The sequence below is a fragment of the Mytilus edulis genome, chromosome 3 (genome assembly GCF_963676685.1).
Source record: "Mytilus edulis chromosome 3, xbMytEdul2.2, whole genome shotgun sequence".
NCBI classification, from domain to species: Eukaryota; Metazoa; Mollusca; class Bivalvia; order Mytilida; family Mytilidae; genus Mytilus; species Mytilus edulis.
In genome coordinates, this window is record NC_092346.1 from 104,535,444 (window position 1) to 104,556,899 (window position 21,456).

A 21,456-nucleotide genomic window follows, 5' to 3' on the forward strand; every position below is an offset into this window, starting at 1 on the left:
TCAAGGGAAAAGATTTTTCTCAGGACGGAATTTGCTGCAGATAACTGGCTGAGTGTGCAAGATTGGAAAAGTGAGGAACTAAAATAAATCTTACCTAAAATAAAACAAATAAAATATTGTGTTTTCAAATTCCGGAGAAATAATATAATTTTATCATAAAGTAGCCTTGGGGAAAAAGTGGAATCATCAAATCATTGTCTGCAGTTTAGAAATAGTTAAGAAATACATAATTGTTATAATGGGTAAACTATCTTTTACATTTGTGTCTCTGCAGATCTCTGCACTGTGTCGACAATTAAAGATTCATTAATTTGTTAATTTAATAAAAGTTGGTTAACTGTGGAACTGAGAATATGCTATGTGAATCAAATATAAAAACATCTAATGCTATTTGTAACCTGAAAGTTAGCATAAAGAAGTAGTGAAATCTCATGTCATTAATAGTGAATATCTATATCTATACATAAGCTGATTGTAAGCTTAAAGGAAGTATCGAAATCTCCTGTCAATAAATCTATCTTATCCTTACAGCCATTCAAACAAGCTGTATAAAGTCTTGTCCAATTAAAACATTTCTTAAACCTTTTTTGTACGGCAAAACTTAATAAAGTTTGTATAAATAATTTGACAGAATTATTAAACCTTTAGCCAACATTTCTACAATATCTGAATGAATTAATGTTCATTATAATGTCAAAAGATTTCACTACTAGTTAATGTTATGCAGTAAAACAAAGAATAAGATAGAATAACAAACCAGTGAAGCATTGTTGTCATTATGGTTATCCATACTTTGGTAGGTGGCGCCACGACCAGAACCCTGATGATGTATGACAACACATAAATGGGAATATAATATGAGGCGGTAATTGATGTTCTTTAATTTCAGTAATAAGTGATTGAAACATTCAACCAAAATATGTTCCTGCATATCATGATATATACCAGAATAAGTAATAATGTTTACATTGTTTAAAGTGTTAAAATATCATCAAAGCTGTTCAGATATTTAAAGAAAATTGACTTGTCAACATCTAAATTGGCCATCAATGACTTAGATTTATTACAAATTGCTAACATAGTTACAAATGTGTCAACAGAGCTATCAAACCTCCTAATCAACTTACAACAAGATAACTCTCACATATTGTTCAATAATTTTATGGATGTAAAAACCTATCACACAGTATAACATTCTCATATATAGTTATATAACAAATTTCAAGAAGCTCCGATTTAAATATCATAAGAAAAAATGTAAATTTCATACATGGTCATTATGTTTAAGAATATATAAGAATTCAGTAAACAGTGGGTTGATAGGTGGGGGATGTGAACAACAAACCAACAGTATAGCAAGCTAACATGAAAGCTTCATACAGTTTGACAAAGATTCTAAGAAGGTTTCATGGGACAGACCAAGGTTAAGCAGTATACTTTAATTATCAAGCAAATCATCAATATAAATGACTAGCTTTAAGTTAATGGAGTTTTATAAATAATATATACCGGTATGAGGCATTTACACAACCTGTTCTATCATGTAAACTTGTGTAATACTCAATTTCACTCATAAACTGGTACTATCAATGTCATAACATCCATTAAGCTAATAGAGGTTTTTTTAAAAGTCTTGAATAAGGTATCCAAAGATAGAGCAAACAATCAAAGAACTAATTTCAGTGGAAGGATGTTCCTAAACAGGCATGAAATATTTGTCACTGGATGTTAATTAACCAACAATCAATCAATAAATGAAAGTTTTCATAAAACAGCTGAGAAAACAAACCAAACTTTTCCTGTTGAAGCATAAGGCTGGCATCCAACCTTAAAATAAGGTAATCTGGGAACAATGGAATCGTCAAATGAAGAGTAAAACAAAGCCATAGACCTTCACAAGCTCTGTTGACACATTACAGATCAGAATAATATAATTTTATCTTGCATGTAACTTTACAGAATTCTTAAATACCAAAGCGTAGCACTAAGTTAGTTAGCATTCATGCTTAATTGCTGAAGTTGAGATATAATAGTTCATTCATATTACAAAGGTTTTAATAAATAACTAGAGGCTCTTAAGAGCCTGTGTCGCTCACCTTGGTCTATGTGCATATTAAACAAAGGACACAAATGGATTCATGACAAAATTGTATTTTGGTGATGGTGATGTGTTTGAAGTTCTTACTTTACTGAACGATTTTGCTTCTTACAATTATATCTATCATGAACTTTGCCCATTAGTAACAGAGAACTATATTTGGTAAAAATTTACATAAATTTACCAAATTAATGAAAATTGTTAAAAATTGACTATAAAGGGCAATAACTCCTTAAGGGGTCAATTGACCATTTAGGTCATGTTGACTTATTTGTAGATCTTACTTTGCTGAACATTATTGCTGTTTACAGTTTATCGCTATCTATAATAGTATTCAAGATAACCAAAAACGGCAAAATTTCTTTAAAAATTACCAATTGGAGGGCAGCAACCCAACAACCAGTTGTCCAATTCATCTGAAAAATTCAGGGCAGATAGATATTGACTTGATTAACAATTTAACTTCTTGTCAGATTTGCTCTAGATGCTTTGGTTTCATAGTTATAAGCAAAAAACTGCATTTTACCCCTATGTTCTATTTTTAGCCGTGGCGGCCATCTTGGTTGAATGGCCAGGTCATCGGACACATTTTTCAAACTAGATACCTCAAAGATGATTGTGGCCTAGTAGTTTCAGTGGAGATTTTGTAAAAGATTACTTAGATTTATGAAAAATGGTTAAAGATTGACTATAAAGGGCAATAACTCCTAAACGGGTCAACTGACCATTTTGGTCATGTTGACTTATTTGTAGATCTTACTTTGCTGAACATTATTGCTGTTTACAATTTATCTCTATCTATAATAATATTCAAGATAATAACCAAAAACAGCAAAATTTCCTCAAAATTACCAATTCAGGGGCAGCAACCCAACAACCGATTGACCGATTCATCTGAAAATTTCAGGGCAGATAGTTCTTGACCTGATAAACATTTTTATCCCATGTCAGATTTCCTCAAAATGCTTTGGTTTTTGAGTTATAAGCCAAAAACTGCATTTTACCCCTATGTTCTATTTTTAGCGGTGGCGGCCATCTTGGTTGGTTGACCAGGTCACGCCACACATTTTTTAAACTAGATACCCCAAAGATGATTGTGGCCAAGTTTGGATTAATTTGGCCAAGTAGTTTCAGAGGAGAAGATTTTTGTAAAAGATTACTTTAATTTACGAAAAATGGTTAAAAATTGACTATAAAGGGCAATAACTCCTAAACGGGTCAACTGACCATTTTGGTCATGTTGACTTATTTGTAGATCTTACTTTGCTGAACATTATTGCTGTTTACAGTTTATCTCTATCTATAATAATATTCAAGATAATAACCAAAAACAGCAAAATTTCCTCAAAATTACCAATTCAGGGGCAGCAACCCAACAACCGATTGACCGATTCATCTGAAAATTTTAGGGCAGATAGATCTTGACCTGATAAACATTTTTATCCCATGTCAGATTTCCTCAAAATGCTTTGGTTTTTGAGTTATAAGCCAAAAACTGCATTTTACCCCTTTGTTCTATTTTTAGCCGTGGCGGCCATCTTGGTTGGTTGACCAGGTCACGCCACACATTTTTTAAACTAGATACCCAAAAGATGATTGTGGCCAAGTTTGGATTAATTTGGCCCAGTAGTTTCAGAGGAGAAGATTTTTGTAAAAGATTACTTTAATTAACGAAAAATGGTTAAAAATTGACTATAAAGGGCAATAACTCCTAAACGGGTCAACTGACCATTTTGGTCATGTTGACTTATTTGTAGATCTTACTTTGCTGAACATTATTGCTGTTTACAGTTTATCTCTAACTATAATAATATTCAAGATAATAACCAAAAACAGCAAAATTTCTTCAAAATTACCAATTCAGGGGCAGCAACCCAACAACTGATTGACCGATTCATCTGAAAATTTCAGGGCAGATAGATCTTGACCTGATAAACATTTTTACCCCATGTCAGATTTGCTCTAAATGCTTTGGTTTTTGAGTTATAAGCCAAAAACTGCATTTTACCCCTATGTTCTATTTTTAGCCGTGGCGGCCATCTTGGTTGGTTGACCGGGTCACGCCACACATTTTTTAAACTAGATACCCCAATGATGATTGTGGCCAAGTTTGGTTTGATTTGGCCCAGTAGTTTCAGAGGAGAAGATTTTTGTAAAAGTTAACGACGACGGACGCAGGACGACGACGGACGACGGACGCAGGACGACGGACGCCGGACGCAAAGTGATGGGAAAAGCTCACTTGGCCCTTCGGGCCAGGTGAGCTAATAATTAACATTTTTAAAATGACTATAATATAATTTTTGAAACAATACTTTGTGATCTATTAAAACTGGTATATAGCCAACTGTTTTATAATTGTGTGTTCAAATCTAACAAACACTATTTTGACATTACAATTTTTCATTCTGTTTTATTTTTTTTTCTATTAGATTTCCCTTTCTTCAAAATTTATTGAAATTTGTTTTTTATTAATGTAATTATTTGCCCTAAAAATTTACCTCTCTTGACTCTTTTATATTTTTCATTTCAACATCTTCGTCAACTCCAACTCTAAAACACAAATTTATCATGATTATTACATTGTGGGATATTTAACTTAAGTAACATATCCTAAATAATTTCTTATATAACAAGACTTATACCAGGGATGGACCTGTTGCTGCATGCATTTGATTGAGGAAACATATGTTCTGAAGCATATCTGATGAAGAGGATTTCCAAAACTTTATTCAATTGGACGAACATATAAACACTTTACTTGATTGAAAGTTAAAGGATGAAAATAATTCATTGAAGTCAAGCAAAGAAAATTTGGAAGAAAATGTTCACATCCAACAGATTTAGTGTATGGAGGTTATAAACAGTGTGCAATGCAATAAACTATGTAGGATGTATGACCATAGGTTTTCTTTTTTGTATAGCACTATATACTTAGTTATGTTTTAATTTATCCAAAACAAAATCAATGTTAGAACCAATCAGAACAATGTTCTAAGATTTTTAAATAGATCAATTAGATCATATTAAGGCCACACCAATTTAATTTCTTGTTCTACGGATTTTTGGACTTCAAAATTTGGGGCGAGCGAGCGATTTGAAAATTTAAATAAAAAAATATTTAATTTGCAAATTTTTGAGGCGAAGCTTGAAAAGTAGAGGCGAGCGATTATAATTTTTTTTTGTAAACATAAAATAGTAGGTTTTGACAATATTAAAGCTTGATTTATCACTTGTACTTTGACATTTCTTTAATTTCTGAAGTATTTTTTCCTGTTTACCAAGAAATAATTAAATCTGGTCTATGTATGACATGTATGTGTGACTGACAATGAGACAATTCTCCATCCAAGTCATAATCAGTTTGGGGAGAACCCCTTAATGTTATAAATATCCCTTTTACATGTTTTATGAGGGATCAATATAAGTTATAATATATTTGTTTGTACAAAAGGGCTCATATTTTCTCAAAGAACTATATATCTATCTGGTATTAAATGGTCAAAACATGTCCAAGAATTTTGTAATATTCCTGGACTTTAACCATGTTAACACATTTACTTTAACAGTTTAATATTATTCAAAATAACATGAATAAGTGGACCACTCTTTTAGAAAAAGTTGTTTAAAATATGATGTAACTCTCCTATTTTTGGGTACAAAATTCTAAGTTTTCAAAGGTTTTGTATAGAAGAACTATACAAATCCTTGGTATTTCTACATCAGTAAAATGACCCCTTGTCCATGTTGTCTGAGGGAGGGTTGTTCTCAACCTGATATAAATAACAAACACAGGTCAAAGTACGGCCTTTTACGCAGGGCTTTGATACAGACCAAACTGCAGGCTATAAAGGACCCAAAATTATTAGCGTACACAATTCGAACAGGAAAACCAACGATCTAATTTATATATCATGTACATCCAAACGGGAAAAATTATACCAATGAACAACATTACCAAACGATGACTGATGAACGACAGGCCCCTCAATCAATCAGGACAGGTGCATAAACATGCAGAGGCTATGGATAGTTTTGTTTCGCCAACATAAAATATAATTGCAGTTGAAGGCAAATCCTTCAGAAGTTCTTTGTACTTTATTCTAACAACGACATGTTTTAATAGGGAATATAAGTAAGGGGGAAAGTAACCAATTTTTTGTTCTTTACTCCGGTATTTCCGCTGATATAGATTTATATCGGAGATACAAATCCTTGATCGGAGCACTCCCGCTTTAGGTTTCATGCTGAAACAAATATTCTCACAGATATTTACAAAGTGTGCTGGGGTGCTTTTATGTTTAAAATCGTTATATACAGGTTAGACTGTGATTTTAAAAACAAATGTTGATATCTTTTTATAATGTTTACAAAAAAAAACGGTGCGGGAAATGGACATGATTACATTTCCGGATGCGGGAAGCGGGAATATAAAAAAAATAAAAAAATTCTGTTTTGAAATAAATAGGTGCGGGCGGGTCCGTCGAACAAGGAATCAAATTGGTGTGGCCTAATGGTACTATCTAAATTTCCATGCTCTTTAAACGACATCACTGTCAAAACTAGAATATGAAATCTTGTGTGTATTCAATTTTTACAGGTCCAGTCAAACTTTAAAACCAAATCTGTCAATGAATTAAGTAAAAATTTGAAGTGATTTTGGATCAAACTTTTGCAATTTAATTAGAGAACTTATATCATTTGAAGAAAAACCAGGTGCTCCGCAGGGCGCAGCTTTATACGACCGCAGAGGTCGAACCCTGAACAGTTGGGGCAAGTATGGACAAAACATTCAAGCGTGATACAGCTCTGAATTTGGATTATGATCAAATTTTTGACATTACATGTTTTTTTTTACACAAAACAAATGTCAAGATTTTACAAATCAATTAAAGATTTCTTCTTCAAACTTTTTAAATCTAAAATTAAATAGTTGACACAGCATAGGTTTCTGACACAGAATGAATGTGGTCTAATGAACTTAAAAATTTTTTTTTGCCTTTGAGCAATTCACTATGCTGTTGAATATTAATCCTCTCAAAAAAATGTTTGAAGAAATTTTCTTTTTATTTATGAAATCTGAAATGAGAAAAATTTAAACCCCCCCTTTTTTTTTCACATCCCCGTTTCCCTTTTTCCAAAACTGATATCAATTCAAATTTCTAATGGAGTTTGCAACAATAACTACTCTTTTAAATACATCATAAAATATTAAAATGTAAAATAAAGTGCTTGTTATCACTGAATGGTAAAGATTGGTTGGTAGTAAAAGTGAATATACATTGTTTATTGTATAAAACAATAAAAAAAACTTCATCAGCAACATTTTATATTGGCAAATTTCCAATGAAGTTATTTACATAAAGTTATTGGCAAATAAAAATAGAAAATGACATCATAGTCATGTCTGGCAAATGTCCAACATACATTATCTAAAAACATTTTAGATAAGATAAGGAAAAAAAGCTTCATCAGCAACATTTTATATTGGCAAATTTCCAATGAAGTTATTTACATAAAGTTATTGGCAAATAAAAATAGAAAATGACATCATAGTCATGTCTGGCAAATTTCCAACATATATTATCAACATCTATTCTATACAAAGAAAGATAACTCCAATTGAAAATTAATTGCTATTGCACAATATTGTGCAATTAGATATTTCTTGCTATTGTGCAATACTGTGCAATTGAAAATTTCTTGCTATTGCACAATACTTGATATGGAATCCTGATTTGGACCAACTTGAAAACTGGGCCCATAATCAAAAATCAAAGTACATATTTAGATAAAGCATATCAAATAAGCCCAAGAATTTAATTTTTGTTAAAATCAAACTTAGTTTAATTTTGGACCCTTTGGACCTTAATGTAGACCATTTGAAAACTGGACCAAAAATTAAGAATCTACATACACAGTTAGATTTGGCATATCAAAGAACCCATTTATTCAATTTTTGATGAACAAAGTTTAATTTTGGACCCCCATTTGGACCAACTTGAAAACTAGGCCAATAATTAAAAATCTAAGTACATTTCTAAATTCAGCATATCAAACAACCCCCAGGATTCAATTTTTGTTAAAATCAAACTAAGTTTAATTTTGGACCCTTTGGACCTTAATGTAGACCAATTTGAAAACGGGACCAAAAATTAAGAATCTGCATACACAGTTAGATTCGGCATACCAAAGAACCCCAATTATTCAATTTTTGATGAAATCAAACAAAGTTTAATTTGGACCCTTTGGGCCCTTTATTCCTAAACTGTTGGGACCAAAACTCCCAAAATCAATACCAACCTTCCTTTTATGGTCATAAACCTTGTGTTTAAATTTCATAGATTTCTATTTACTTAAACTAAAGTTATTGTGCGAAAACCAAGAATAATGCTTATTTGGGCCCTTTTTTTTGCCCCTAATTCCTAAACTGTTGGAACCAAAACTCCCAAAATCAATCCCAACCTTTCTTTTGTGGTCATAAACCTTGTGTCAAAATTTCATAGATTTCTATTAACTTAAACTAAAGTTATAGTGCGAAAACCAAGAAAATGCTTATTTGGGCCCTTTTTGGCCCCTTATTCCTAAAATGTTGGGACCAAAACTCCCAAAATCAATCCCAACCTTCCTTTTGTGGTCATATACCTTATGTTAAAATTTCATAGATTTCTATTCACTTTTACTAAAGTTAGAGTGCGAAAACTAAAAGTATTCGGACGACGACGCAGACGACGACGCCAACGTGATAGCAATATACGACGAAAATTTTTTCAAATTTTGCGGTCGTATAAAAATATCATTGTTTGTGATATAAACTTATTGGGAACCACTTAAACATGTAATAATTCTGACACCATACCTTATCTGGAGCCATTGTAACATGGGTGTTGTAAGACCACCACAAAGTATCACAGTTATTAGTACTATAAACATTGTTGATGAAACCATCAACTTTTTGGCAGTTGTTGCTGTGTTTCTGATAGATAAAGCATAAGCAATAGCACCTCTTAATCCTGAAAAATATACATTTTCACATGTTATTATAAACTATTTAGAATCTGATAGATAAAGCATAAGCAATAGCACCTCTTGATCCTGAAAGTATATATTTTAATATGTCTTTACAAAGTATTAATAATTGAGAATATAAGCATTAACATTTGAAGTTAATTAAAACATTTCTTTGATGGCAATTTTCACTATGACTCATCATTAAGTTCATTCAGGTTAATTTAAACCTTTTTGTTTCTAGACTGCAGCTTGCATGTTTCTCTTTCTTCATATTACGTCCACTTCATTTGAACTGAAATGGATACTTGTTTCATTGGCAATCATACCACATCTTCTTATTTTATAGGTTATACAGCATACTCACCAGAAAACATCATCATGTGCATGAAGCTTGTCTTGATTTTGTTTTTCCTTCCAATGTTTAATAATAGTGATAATGGATATATATTACAAAATCTGGCAACAATAATAGAAAACTGAGATAAGGTTAAGGAAAGTTAACATGCATATACATATAATTATCTTTGTTGGTTTTACAATTCTCAACTTAATTGAAATGCAAATATTTTGTAAATGATAAAATGATATTTTAAACTATAGGATTCCCATTCTTTTAGCAACAAATATATTTCTATGTTTTTTTTTCCAGTTTTCATGGTAGGGTAGGAACACGGTCAAAATATGTTTCTTGAAATCTTCATCAGATATGCTTTAGACGAAAGTATGGGAACAATAATATATAAATCTTGTGTGAGCATCATTATATAAAAAGTCTCGATGAAAAGCTTCCAGTAGCATGATCCTGATATATCTACGTTTCAATGCATTTCAGAACCAGTGCCTGAAAAACTAATGAGTTCTGATAACATGAAATCAACTAAATGATATGAGATAAAGGATACAACAGAAGCAAATATAAATCCTGCATGCCAATACTGGTACTGGAATGTAAATATGGAAACTCCTATGTACAGGAATACAAAGTTCTCTGCCAGGAAATTCATCAGCTCAAACAGCTACAAATATACATCATCTTTCTTCAAATAAGTATAAAATGGTTGTTTATTTAATGCAGTGTAGCAAGTTTTATAACTGATTCATTTTGTTTGAATGGTTGGAGTGCTTCCTGATATCAAAACATGTTTTTACATGTGTTACATTTTGTATATGCAAGCTCTTCTACTAAATTCGTTTGTATGATTTAAGTACATCAAGTAATCATGTGATAAGATTCTTCATTTGGTTATTTATTTTGTTTGACTGTTGTTTCATTTAATAAACGAACCGGTATATTAAAATTCCTTTCTTTTCCTCTAACATCTAATTGGTTTTATTTTTGTATCAACTTTCACCAGGAACACTCATCATAAAACATTGGGACAGCAAAAGGTATATCATATTTATACTTAAGGCCATAATAAATAATAGGTTTGTTTGCCCAAACGCTACCTACCCAGAAAAAAGCTGCCTACCCAAATTCTTTTATTGTCCTGATTTGAAGAAGTTTTTTTTTAATCAAATAGGCATGAAGACTAATAAACATCTGATACTTCAATTTCTTTTTTTGAAAAAAAAAGAAAATGCCTACCTACCTACTCACTGTCTCAACCTTTCGGTAGGGTTTGGGCAAACCAAAATATTTTTAAGTGTGACCTAACATACATAAAGGGAGCAACACAGTCAAAAGTGTATAATCATACAAGTGAGAGGTTAAGCTAGCTATAAAACCAGGTTAATTAAATCCACCATTTTCTACATAACAAAATACCTGTACTAAGTCAGGAATATGACAATTGTTATTCATTCGTTTGATGTGTTTGAGCTTTTGATTTTGCCATTTGATAAGGGACTTTCCTTTTTGAATTTTCCTTGGAGTAGTGTTTTAGTGATTTTACTTGATATACAAAGGGAGCAACACAGTCTTAAGTGAACTAAAAGATAAGCTGATCAGTGTTCAGGGCATCCAGCATTTATCTTGTTTTACTCACCTGCTTTGTTCTATGTTTAGATTCTTCAGATAAATTATTGTATGTATAATGAGCTTGTGTTATACCACAGAACAAAATACCAACAATACCTGAAAAATAAACATAAGACGACAATGTACAGTGTTATATCACAGAACAGGATACCAACAATACCTGAAAAGACAACAATGTACAATGTTATATCACAGAACAAGATACCAACAATACCTGAAAAATAAACATAGACCACAATGAACAAGGAGACTATTTCATTAAGATTCCATCACTGCAATATATGTGTATATAGTGATGAGATATATTATTCTCACATGGCTCAGGCAAAATAGCACAAAAATAAGAGAAATGACATTATTATGAGAATGGGCTATAACAAAACATCTAAGACCGGGTTATTATAAAAAATAACATTGAGACTGAACTATTACATACCTGTGAGTTCAGCAGCTTCACAAGCCTGGAATGACATGTATGACATCAGAAACAACAATGCTGTCTCTAACAGCGGGAAGTCTCGTATCTTTGTGAATTTTGTTATGTTATATTGTTAAGGAAAACAGTTTTTAATGTTGAAAATAAATAAATACTTTCTAGACAAGTTGTTAGAAGAAACACTTAATATGCAGATTTTTTACCTTTCCAATGAAAAATTCAAAAAAAAGTGACAGATGAGATAGTCAGTTTGGTTTCATTCTATAATCAAACTTTTCCTTTCATAATAAAGTTTGTACACCAACTAAAAAGTTAATATAAAGAAAATTACAAAGGATATTAAAGCATTAACACATCCTAATGCTGATCCTATACCAAATGCTCCAAGGAATATCTTAGCAAAGTTTCCAATAGACAGGAAGAATGCATTGGCATTGAAACCTTCTTGATTACTCTTCAATCTATAACTATCAACAGACCTGAAAGAAAAGTAAACTAGTCAATAAAATGGTACATATCAAATTATGCATACTACAGCTATAACAAATAGTGCATGTTGAAAAGTCTATAACAAATAGTGCATGTTGAAAAGTCTATAACAAATAGTGCATGTTGAAAAGTCTATAACAAATAGTGCATGTTGAAAAGTCTATAACAAATAGTGCATGTTGAAAAGTCTATAACAAATAGTGCATGTTGAAAAGTCTATAACAAATAGTGCATGTTGAAAAGTCTTTAACAAATAGTGCATGTTGAAAAGTCTATAACAAATAGTGCATGTTGAAAAGTCTTTAACAAATAGTGCATGTTGAAAAGTCTATAACAAATAGTGCATGTTGAAAAGTCTATAACAAATAGTGCATGTTGAAAAGTCTATAACAAATAGTGCATGTTGAAAAGTCTATAACAAATAGTGCATGTTGAAAAGTCTATAACAAATAGTGCATGTTGAAAAGTCTTTAACAAATAGTGCATGTTGAAAAGTCTATAACAAATAGTGCATGTTGAAAAGTCTTTAACAAATAGTGCATGTTGAAAAGTCTATAACAAATAGTGCATGTTGAAAAGTCTATAACAAATAGTGCATGTTGAAAAGTCTATAACAAATAGTGCATGTTGAAAAGTCTATAACAAATAGTGCATGTTGAAAAGTCTATAACAAATAGTGCATGTTGAAAAGTCTATAACAAATAGTGCATGTTGAAAAGTCTATAACAAATAGTGCATGTTGAAAAGTCTTTAACAAATAGTGCATGTTGAAAAGTCTTTAACAAATAGTGCATGTTGAAAAGTCTATAACAAATAGTGCATGTTGAAAAGTCTATAACAAATAGTGCATGTTGAAAAGTCTATAACAAATAGTGCATGTTGAAAAGTCTTTAACAAATAGTGCATGTTGAAAAGTCTATAACAAATAGTGCATGTTGAAAAGTCTATAACAAATAGTGCATGTTGAAAAGTCTTTAACAAATAGTGCATGTTGAAAAGTCTATAACAAATAGTGCATGTTGAAAAGTCTATAACAAATAGTGCATGTTGAAAAGTCTATAACAAATAGTGCATGTTGAAAAGTCTATAACAAATAGTGCATGTTGAAAAGTCTATAACAAATAGTGCATGTTGAAAAGTCTTTAACAAATAGTGCATGTTGAAAAGTCTATAACAAATAGTGCATGTTGAAAAGTCTATAACAAATAGTGCATGTTGAAAAGTCTATAACAAATAGTGCATGTTGAAAAGTCTTTAACAAATAGTGCATGTTGAAAAGTCTATAACAAATAGTGCATGTTGAAAAGTCTATAACAAATAGTGCATGTTGAAAAGTCTATAACAAATAGTGCATGTTGAAAAGTCTTTAACAAATAGTGCATGTTGAAAAGTCTATAACAAATAGTGCATGTTGAAAAGTCTATAACAAATAGTGCATGTTGAAAAGTCTTTAACAAATAGTGCATGTTGAAAAGTCTTTAACAAATAGTGCATGTTGAAAAGTCTTTAACAAATAGTGCATGTTGAAAAGTCTTTAACAAATAGTGCATGTTGAAAAGTCTATAACAAATAGTGCATGTTGAAAAGTCTATAACAAATAGTGCATGTTGAAAAGTCTATAACAAATAGTGCATGTTGAAAAGTCTTTAACAAATAGTGCATGTTGAAAAGTCTTTAACAAATAGTGCATGTTGAAAAGTCTTTAACAAATAGTGCATGTTGAAAAGTCTATAACAAGTGCATGTTGAAAAGTCTATAACAAATAGTGCATGTTGAAAAGTCTTTAACAAATAGTGCATGTTGAAAAGTCTTTAACAAATAGTGCATGTTGAAAAGTCTTTAACAAATAGTGCATGTTGAAAAGTCTATAACAAATAGTGCATGTTGAAAAGTCTATAACAAATAGTGCATGTTGAAAAGTCTATAACAAATAGTGCATGTTGAAAAGTCTATAACAAATAGTGCATGTTGAAAAGTCTATAACAAATAGTGCATGTTGAAAAGTCTATAACAAATAGTGCATGTTGAAAAGTCTTTAACAAATAGTGCATGTTGAAAAGTCTTTAACAAATAGTGCATGTTGAAAAGTCTTTAACAAATAGTGCATGTTGAAAAGTCTATAACAAATAGTGCATGTTGAAAAGTCTATAACAAATAGTGCATGTTGAAAAGTCTATAACAAATAGTGCATGTTGAAAAGTCTATAACAAATAGTGCATGTTGAAAAGTCTATAACAAATAGTGCATGTTGAAAAGTCTATAACAAATAGTGCATGTTGAAAAGTCTATAACAAATAGTGCATGTTGAAAAGTCTATAACAAATAGTGCATGTTGAAAAGTCTATAACAAATAGTGCATGTTGAAAAGTCTATAACAAATAGTGCATGTTGAAAAGTCTTTCTTGCTTTAATCATCAGGATTGAAGTTATATTTAAAGTCTGTAATGCAGAGGTTTTACTACAGTATTCCATACACTTATCACAATCAATGATGCAGGAAAATGAGGTCAATATCAGATGAACCATGCCAAAATTCAAACTTAATCTTTGTTTTGTGGTAATAAGCATTGTGTATAAGTTTTATAACAATTGGTTGAGGTGAGTAAGTGGATTGATAGATAAACAAGATTAGGAGTATTTAAAGTAACAAAGCAGCTAGGGGGTGAAAGAAATAAGATACTCCTAGTTGACCCCTCGAATTCTATTCATAACTATCATTAAATAAGTATAACAATATAATGTAGGATGTGGTCTATCCTGATATCAATGTACTTACGATGATAAATAGCTACAGCATCATATAAGACACTTATGATGATAAAACAACAGCTACGGCATCATTTAAGACACTCACGATGATAAAACAACAGCTACAGCATCATTTAAGACACTTACGATGATAAAACAATAGCTACAGCATCATTTAAGACACGTACAATGATTAAACAATAGCTACAGCATCATTTAAGACACTTACGATGATAAAACAATAGCTACAGCATCATTTAAGACACGTACGATGATAAAACAATAGCTACAGCATCATTTAAGACACTTACGATGATGAAACAACAGCTACAGCATCATTTAAGACACTTACGATGCATCATTTAAGACACTTACGATGATAAAACAATAGCTACAGCGTCATTTAAGACACTTACGATGATAAAACAATAGCTACGGCGTCATTTAAGACACTTACGATGATAAAACAAGAGCTACGGCATCATTTAAGACACTTACGATGATAAAACAATAGCTACGGCATCATTTAAGACACTTACGATGATAAAACAATAGCTACGGCATCATTTAAGACACTTACGATGATAAAACAATAGCTACGGCATCATTTAAGACACTTACGATGATAAAACAATAGCTACAGCATCATTTAAGACACTTACGATGATAAAACAATAGCTACAGCATCATTTAAGACACGTACGATGATAAAACAATAGCTACAGCATCATTTAAGACACTTACTATGATGAAACAACAGCTACAGCATCATTTAAGACACTTACGATGCATCATTTAAGACACTTACGATGATAAAACAATAGCTACAGCGTCATTTAAGACACTTACGATGATAAAACAATAGCTACGGCGTCATTTAAGACACTTACGATGATAAAACAAGAGCTACGGCATCATTTCAGACACTTACGATGATAAAACAATAGCTACGGCCTCATTTAAGACACTTACGATGATAAAACAATAGCTACGGCATCATTTAAGACACTTACGATGATAAAACAATAGCTACGGCATCATTTAAGACACTTACGATGATAAAACAAGAGCTACGGCATCATTTAAGACACTTACGATGATAAAACATTACGATGATAAAACAATAGCTACGGCATCATTTAAGACACTTACGATGATAAAACAATAGCTACGGCATCATTTAAGACACTTACGATGATGAAACAATAGCTACGGTATCATTTAAGACACTTACGATGATGAAACAACAGCTACGGCATCATTTAAGACACTTACGATGATGAAAAAATAGCTACGGCATCATTTAAGACACTTACGATGATGAAACAACAGCTACGGCATCATTTAAGACACTTACGATGATGAAACAACAGCTACGGCATCATTTAAGACACTTACCATGGTGAAACAATAGCTACAGCATCATTTAAGACACTTACGATGGTGAAACAACAGCTACAGCATCATTTAAGACACTTACGATGGTGAAACAACAGCTACAGCATCATTTAAGACACTTACGAGGATAAAACAACAGCTACAGCATCATTTAAGACACTTACGAGGATAAAACAATAGCTACAGCATCATTTAAGACACTTACGAGGATAAAACAATAGCTACAGCATCATTTAAGACACTTACGATGATAAAACAAAAGCTACAGCATCATTTAAGACACTTACTATGATAAAACAACAGCTACAGCATCATTTAAGACACTTACTATGATAAAACAACAGCTACAGCATCATTTAAGACACTTACGATGATAAAACAACAGCTACAGCATCATTTAAGACACTTACGATGATAAAACAACAGCTACAGCATCATTTAAGACACTTATGAGGATAAAACAATAGCTACAGCATCATTAAAGACACTTACGATGATAAAACAATAGCTACAGCATCATTTAAGACACGAGGATAAAACAAAAACTACAGCATCATTTAAGACTCTTACGATGATAAAACAATAGCTACAGCATCATTTAAGACACTTACCATGATAAAACAATAGCTACAGCATCATTTAAGACACTTACGATGATAAAACAATAGCTACAGCATCATTTAAGACACTTACGATGCATCATTTAAGACACTTACGATGATAAAACAAGAGCTACGGCATCATTTAAGACACTTACGATGATAAAACAATAGCTACAGCATCATTTAAGACACTTACGATGATAAAACAACAGCTACAGCATCATTTAAGACACTTACGATGATAAAACAATAGCTACAGCATCATTTAAGACACTTACGATGCATCATTTAAAACACTTACGATGATAAAACAAGAGCTACGGCATCATTTAAGACACTTACGATGATAAAACAAGAGCTACGGCATCATTTAAGACACTTACGATGATAAACAATAGCTACGGCATCATTTAAGACACTTACGATGATAAAACAATAGCTACGGCATCATTTAAGACACTTACGATGATAAAACAATAGCTACGGCATCATTTAAGACACTTACGATGAAAAAACAATAGCTACGGCATCATTTAAGACACTTACGATGATAAAACAATAGCTACGGCATCATTTAAGACACTTACGATGATAAAACAATAGCTACGGCATCATTTAAGACACTTACGAGGATAAAACAAAAACTACAGCGTCATTTAAGACACTTACGATGATAAAACAATAGCTACGGCGTCATTTAAGACACTTACGATGATAAAACAATAGCTACGGCGTCATTTAAGACACTTACGATGATAAAACAATAGCTACGGCATCATTTAAGACACTTACTATGATAAAACAATAGCTACGGCGTCATTTAAGACACTTACGATGATAAAACAATAGCTACGGCATCATTTAAGACACTTACGATGATAAAACAATAGCTACGGCATCATTTAAGACACTTACGATGATAAAACAATAGCTACAGCATCATTTAAGACACTTACTATGATAAAACAATAGCTACAGCATCATTTAAGACACTTACGATGATAAAACAATAGCTACAGCATCATTTAAGACACTTACGATGATAAAACAATAGCTACAGCGTCATTTAAGACACTTTCACCAAAGATAAAAGCAAACAGATCTACATCAGCCCTCAGATCACTAAATATGGACAGAATCGTGACAGGATCAGTCGCTGAGATTATCGCTCCAAACCAAAAACAATCATTTAGAGTAAACTCCTTTACAATGTCTTTCATAAATCTCGTCAAACCATACATTATACCTCTGTAATATATAAAGGAAGTTTAACTATAGATGTATCAATGCATCCTGAGTAAAACTGATATTAGACTATAAAATAAACATCTCAATTCAGAAAAACAGGAAAATCTTTACTGAAAACAATTATTTTCATCAGGTTTTTTTTCATTTTTTGTTCTTGCTCACATTGTTTATATTTTGATTTTTAAGTATAAGAATTATAAATCTATTATGCTGCTTGCAGAGATAAAATAGTTACAACATACAGAATCTACATAAACAACAAGTTATAAACGATCTACTTTAATGTCTTTATGATAAAGCTTTAGGATAAGACACATTGGTGGCCTTCCCCTGTTTTCTGCTCTTTTTTAGGTTGTTGTCTCTTTGACACATTCCCCATTTCCATTCTCCATTTCACTTTTAAACTAACAATATATGCATAACAAAGCTTTATAACAAGGCTTTCCAACTACCATTATACTTACCCAACAACTACGCAAGAAATTGTTGTTCCTATAAATGCATATGCCATAATGGCTCCTAGATTTTTGAAAAAATGTCTCTGGAAGAAAAGGAAAGTAAGATTAAATGTATAAGTCTACCATTGTTTCATATATTTACATGTTGTGGCATAATTATTATAATAAACTTGGTAATCTACCATAACAAAATTGTGTACACCTGTATCACATTAGTACTAACCTAAATTGGTGGATTAAGTCATCATATGTAGCCCATTATGGCTCAAAAGTCTTCTGTTGTTTTTTCGTGGTGTTGGGTCAGTTTTCAACTGACAAATACCCCATATCTCAAATTATTCATATTGTAAACTTCCAAAGTATTACATAATGCATTTGTAATGCAAGCAGTATGATTTTTTTAAACATTCCATTTATTGATTGATACAGTATGTTTGTTTTTTCTACATTGGCTAGATGTATAGGGGGAGGTCTCACTAACCATGTTTAACCCACCTCCAGCTGCAGGATTTTCAAGCTTTGTTGAAGATCCATTGGTGGGCGTCGACTATTTTCTGCTCTAAGGTTGGGTTGTTGTCTCTTGGACACATTCCCCATTTCCATTTTCACTTGTATAATTGTAATTGTAATGAATTTGACATACCCTTTTCATACTGTAGCCAGCTTCAAATATGATAAACGGCAATAAAACATTGAAGAAAAACTCAGGGTCAAAGGTCACCTGCAAAGGGAAATACAAATTTTAACAGAATGCCAACACCTAGTTCTGTGGTAGTCTTTATTTCAAAAAGACATACTAAATCAATATGTTTTGTCATATTTTTCATAAAGATATTTGTTTAGAGAATAGATACCTATGATGTTTAAGAAGAGTTATTGTCCTTCATCCAATACTGCAGTTTAAACAAATAAATATACATAAACCAATTTGAGGAACAATTATTTTAAAAGCAATAATACACAGGATTTTGTATCAATGGAGGAATATATATGTACTATGCAATATCATGATTAATTCTTAGGTTTATACTTGGAGTGTAAGTGTTAGGGGTATTAATCAGGTAAAGGGGTGACCTTAGTGTAAATCAAGGTCATATCATGCAGCTTAATAAATGCCTGTTTGTTATTGAAGAGCCATAGCCCATATTCATTGAAGGAATTCCAAGCATAAATAGTGTGAAGAAACTTACTCATAGCATTTCATACTGAAATTTTAAAATCTTCCAGTTCAGCATTAAATATGTTGGTTTTTTCAACTTTCCTTTACAAACAACATGCACAAATTATAACTTCAAAGTATTCAAGGCATTTAAAGAAAATCTTTGATTCAAAGGAAACTCTTTATTCAATTTGAATTTATGACATAAATTGACATGTGTCTTTTAAATTTAAATTGAACAATATGTGGGATTCTTGGTTAAAAATTTACGTTTTGCATTTGAATTTCTAAAGGGGTTAAAAAATAAAAACGTTAAAGAAATTTTCAAATTTTTAAAACAAAATTATGGAAAAGACTAAAGTATGGAAAGCAGGCCTTAGTCAAAACTTAAGAAATAAACAGACAAGGAAAAAGTTTTATTACCTGATTAAAATATAAAAAGTATCAGAGTATTTTGTGAAAAAAACATATTAGAATACAGGGTAAAGAAGAATCATGAAGTTTTGTGTTACAAGTAAATACCAGGTTTTGATTATTAGTAGGAAAAGCTAAAGGAAAGGGTGCAATAAGGACCTTACAAAATAAATTTGGTCTAATTCTGTACTGAAATTGGAGATTAAAATCTGAGATTTCCATTGATGTCTGTTTTTAAAAAAATATTTAAAAAAAAAAGAGTAGTTTTCAATCCATGACATCACAATAAATGTAATTCTAATGATAGGAAAAGTGTTTATGTGATAGATATATTTTGGTAATTTTTTTTAATAGTTTTTAGACCCTAAAATAGAGAGCACATGAGACTTTTAACTACAATGTCATCTTTATAAACAATTAAATTCATGTAATTACTTTTGTAGCCCAGCATGTGCTCAATAGCTCAATATTTTCCTGACAAACTAAAAATTGTGTGAAAATGTGTCATTTTTTGTAGAAAATGGTAATTTTGCTAACAATTAACTGTAATTCTTCATCATATTTCAAATATATTACAGTTCAAACTTTGCATATATACATTGTATTTAAGATGATCTTTAAGCGCCCATCTCTCAATGTTGTAAAACTTCATTTTAAATGAAAAAAGTCCTTAGTCCACCACCTCCTCCTTTGTAAATGATGTATATTCATAAGTAATGTCATCCATATCAACAAATATTTAACATTGTTTAAAGATACATTTTTATGTAGATAATGTGTTATTAATTATGGAGTGTGGCATACAAAGACTAACAAAGTTATACAGAAATATGGGAATCTTTATAAATTTTTGATGCACTCAGAACAATTTTAATAACATTAACACGTCATACCTTAGTAGAGAATGCATGGACCTTTTAAAAATATCATATACATTGTAACAAGAATAATATAATAAAATCAAATTTCCTTCCTACTGGCCATTATTAAAATTATTTAAACAAAAAATATTGAAAGTGGCATTGTGTATGATATGCTCTTTCTTCAATTTCATACACCTCTTTGACACATTTAACCTTCTGCTTCATAAACATGGTTTTAATCTTATAAATTACAGTAACTAATATTCAACAATGTCTAAACTTCTAAATGTGGACAAATTTAAGAATTTTCTTCAGAAAAAATTATATGTACACAAGTTTTATAATGAAAACTATCCATTTGGTTATAAAAAAAAACATATGCATAATTTTTGTTTAATTTGAGGTTTCATATGACTTTAAAACCTTTGCATATACATTGTAAATTACAAGCAATCAAAACCTGTATAATGAGTCAAGATGCACTTTCTAGTTTCACCATAACATATTGAATCAAAATATTTGCAAGATTAAGTGGTTGCTCAGCCTTGATT

General features: G+C 31.2%; 1 protein-coding gene across 23 annotated transcripts in view; it reads right to left on the reverse strand.

The window, feature by feature from the left end:
* Window positions 1-21,456, reverse strand: part of LOC139514718 (sodium/hydrogen exchanger 6-like) — a 39,830-nt gene that overhangs the window by 15,081 nt on the left and 3,293 nt on the right. For 8 of the 23 annotated variants that reach the window (XM_071304303.1, XM_071304298.1, XM_071304296.1 and 5 more), the window contains exons 3-13: window positions 19,113-19,190; window positions 18,476-18,552; window positions 17,802-18,011; window positions 11,862-12,005; window positions 11,527-11,627; window positions 11,098-11,186; window positions 10,012-10,125; window positions 9,474-9,585; window positions 8,958-9,111; window positions 4,600-4,651; window positions 758-820 (exon numbers count right to left, since the gene is read on the reverse strand). In XM_071304303.1, coding sequence (XP_071160404.1) covers window positions 758-820; window positions 4,600-4,651; window positions 8,958-9,111; window positions 9,474-9,585; window positions 10,012-10,125; window positions 11,098-11,186; window positions 11,527-11,627; window positions 11,862-12,005; window positions 17,802-18,011; window positions 18,476-18,552; window positions 19,113-19,190 — 1,194 coding nt within the window. Of the gene's footprint in view, window positions 1-757; window positions 821-4,599; window positions 4,652-8,957; window positions 9,112-9,473; window positions 9,586-10,011; window positions 10,126-11,097; window positions 11,187-11,526; window positions 11,633-11,861; window positions 12,006-17,801; window positions 18,012-18,475; window positions 18,553-19,112; window positions 19,191-21,456 lie in introns of all 23 variants that reach the window. The other 15 variants (XM_071304305.1, XM_071304314.1, XM_071304299.1 and 12 more) reach the window with 3 other exon arrangements.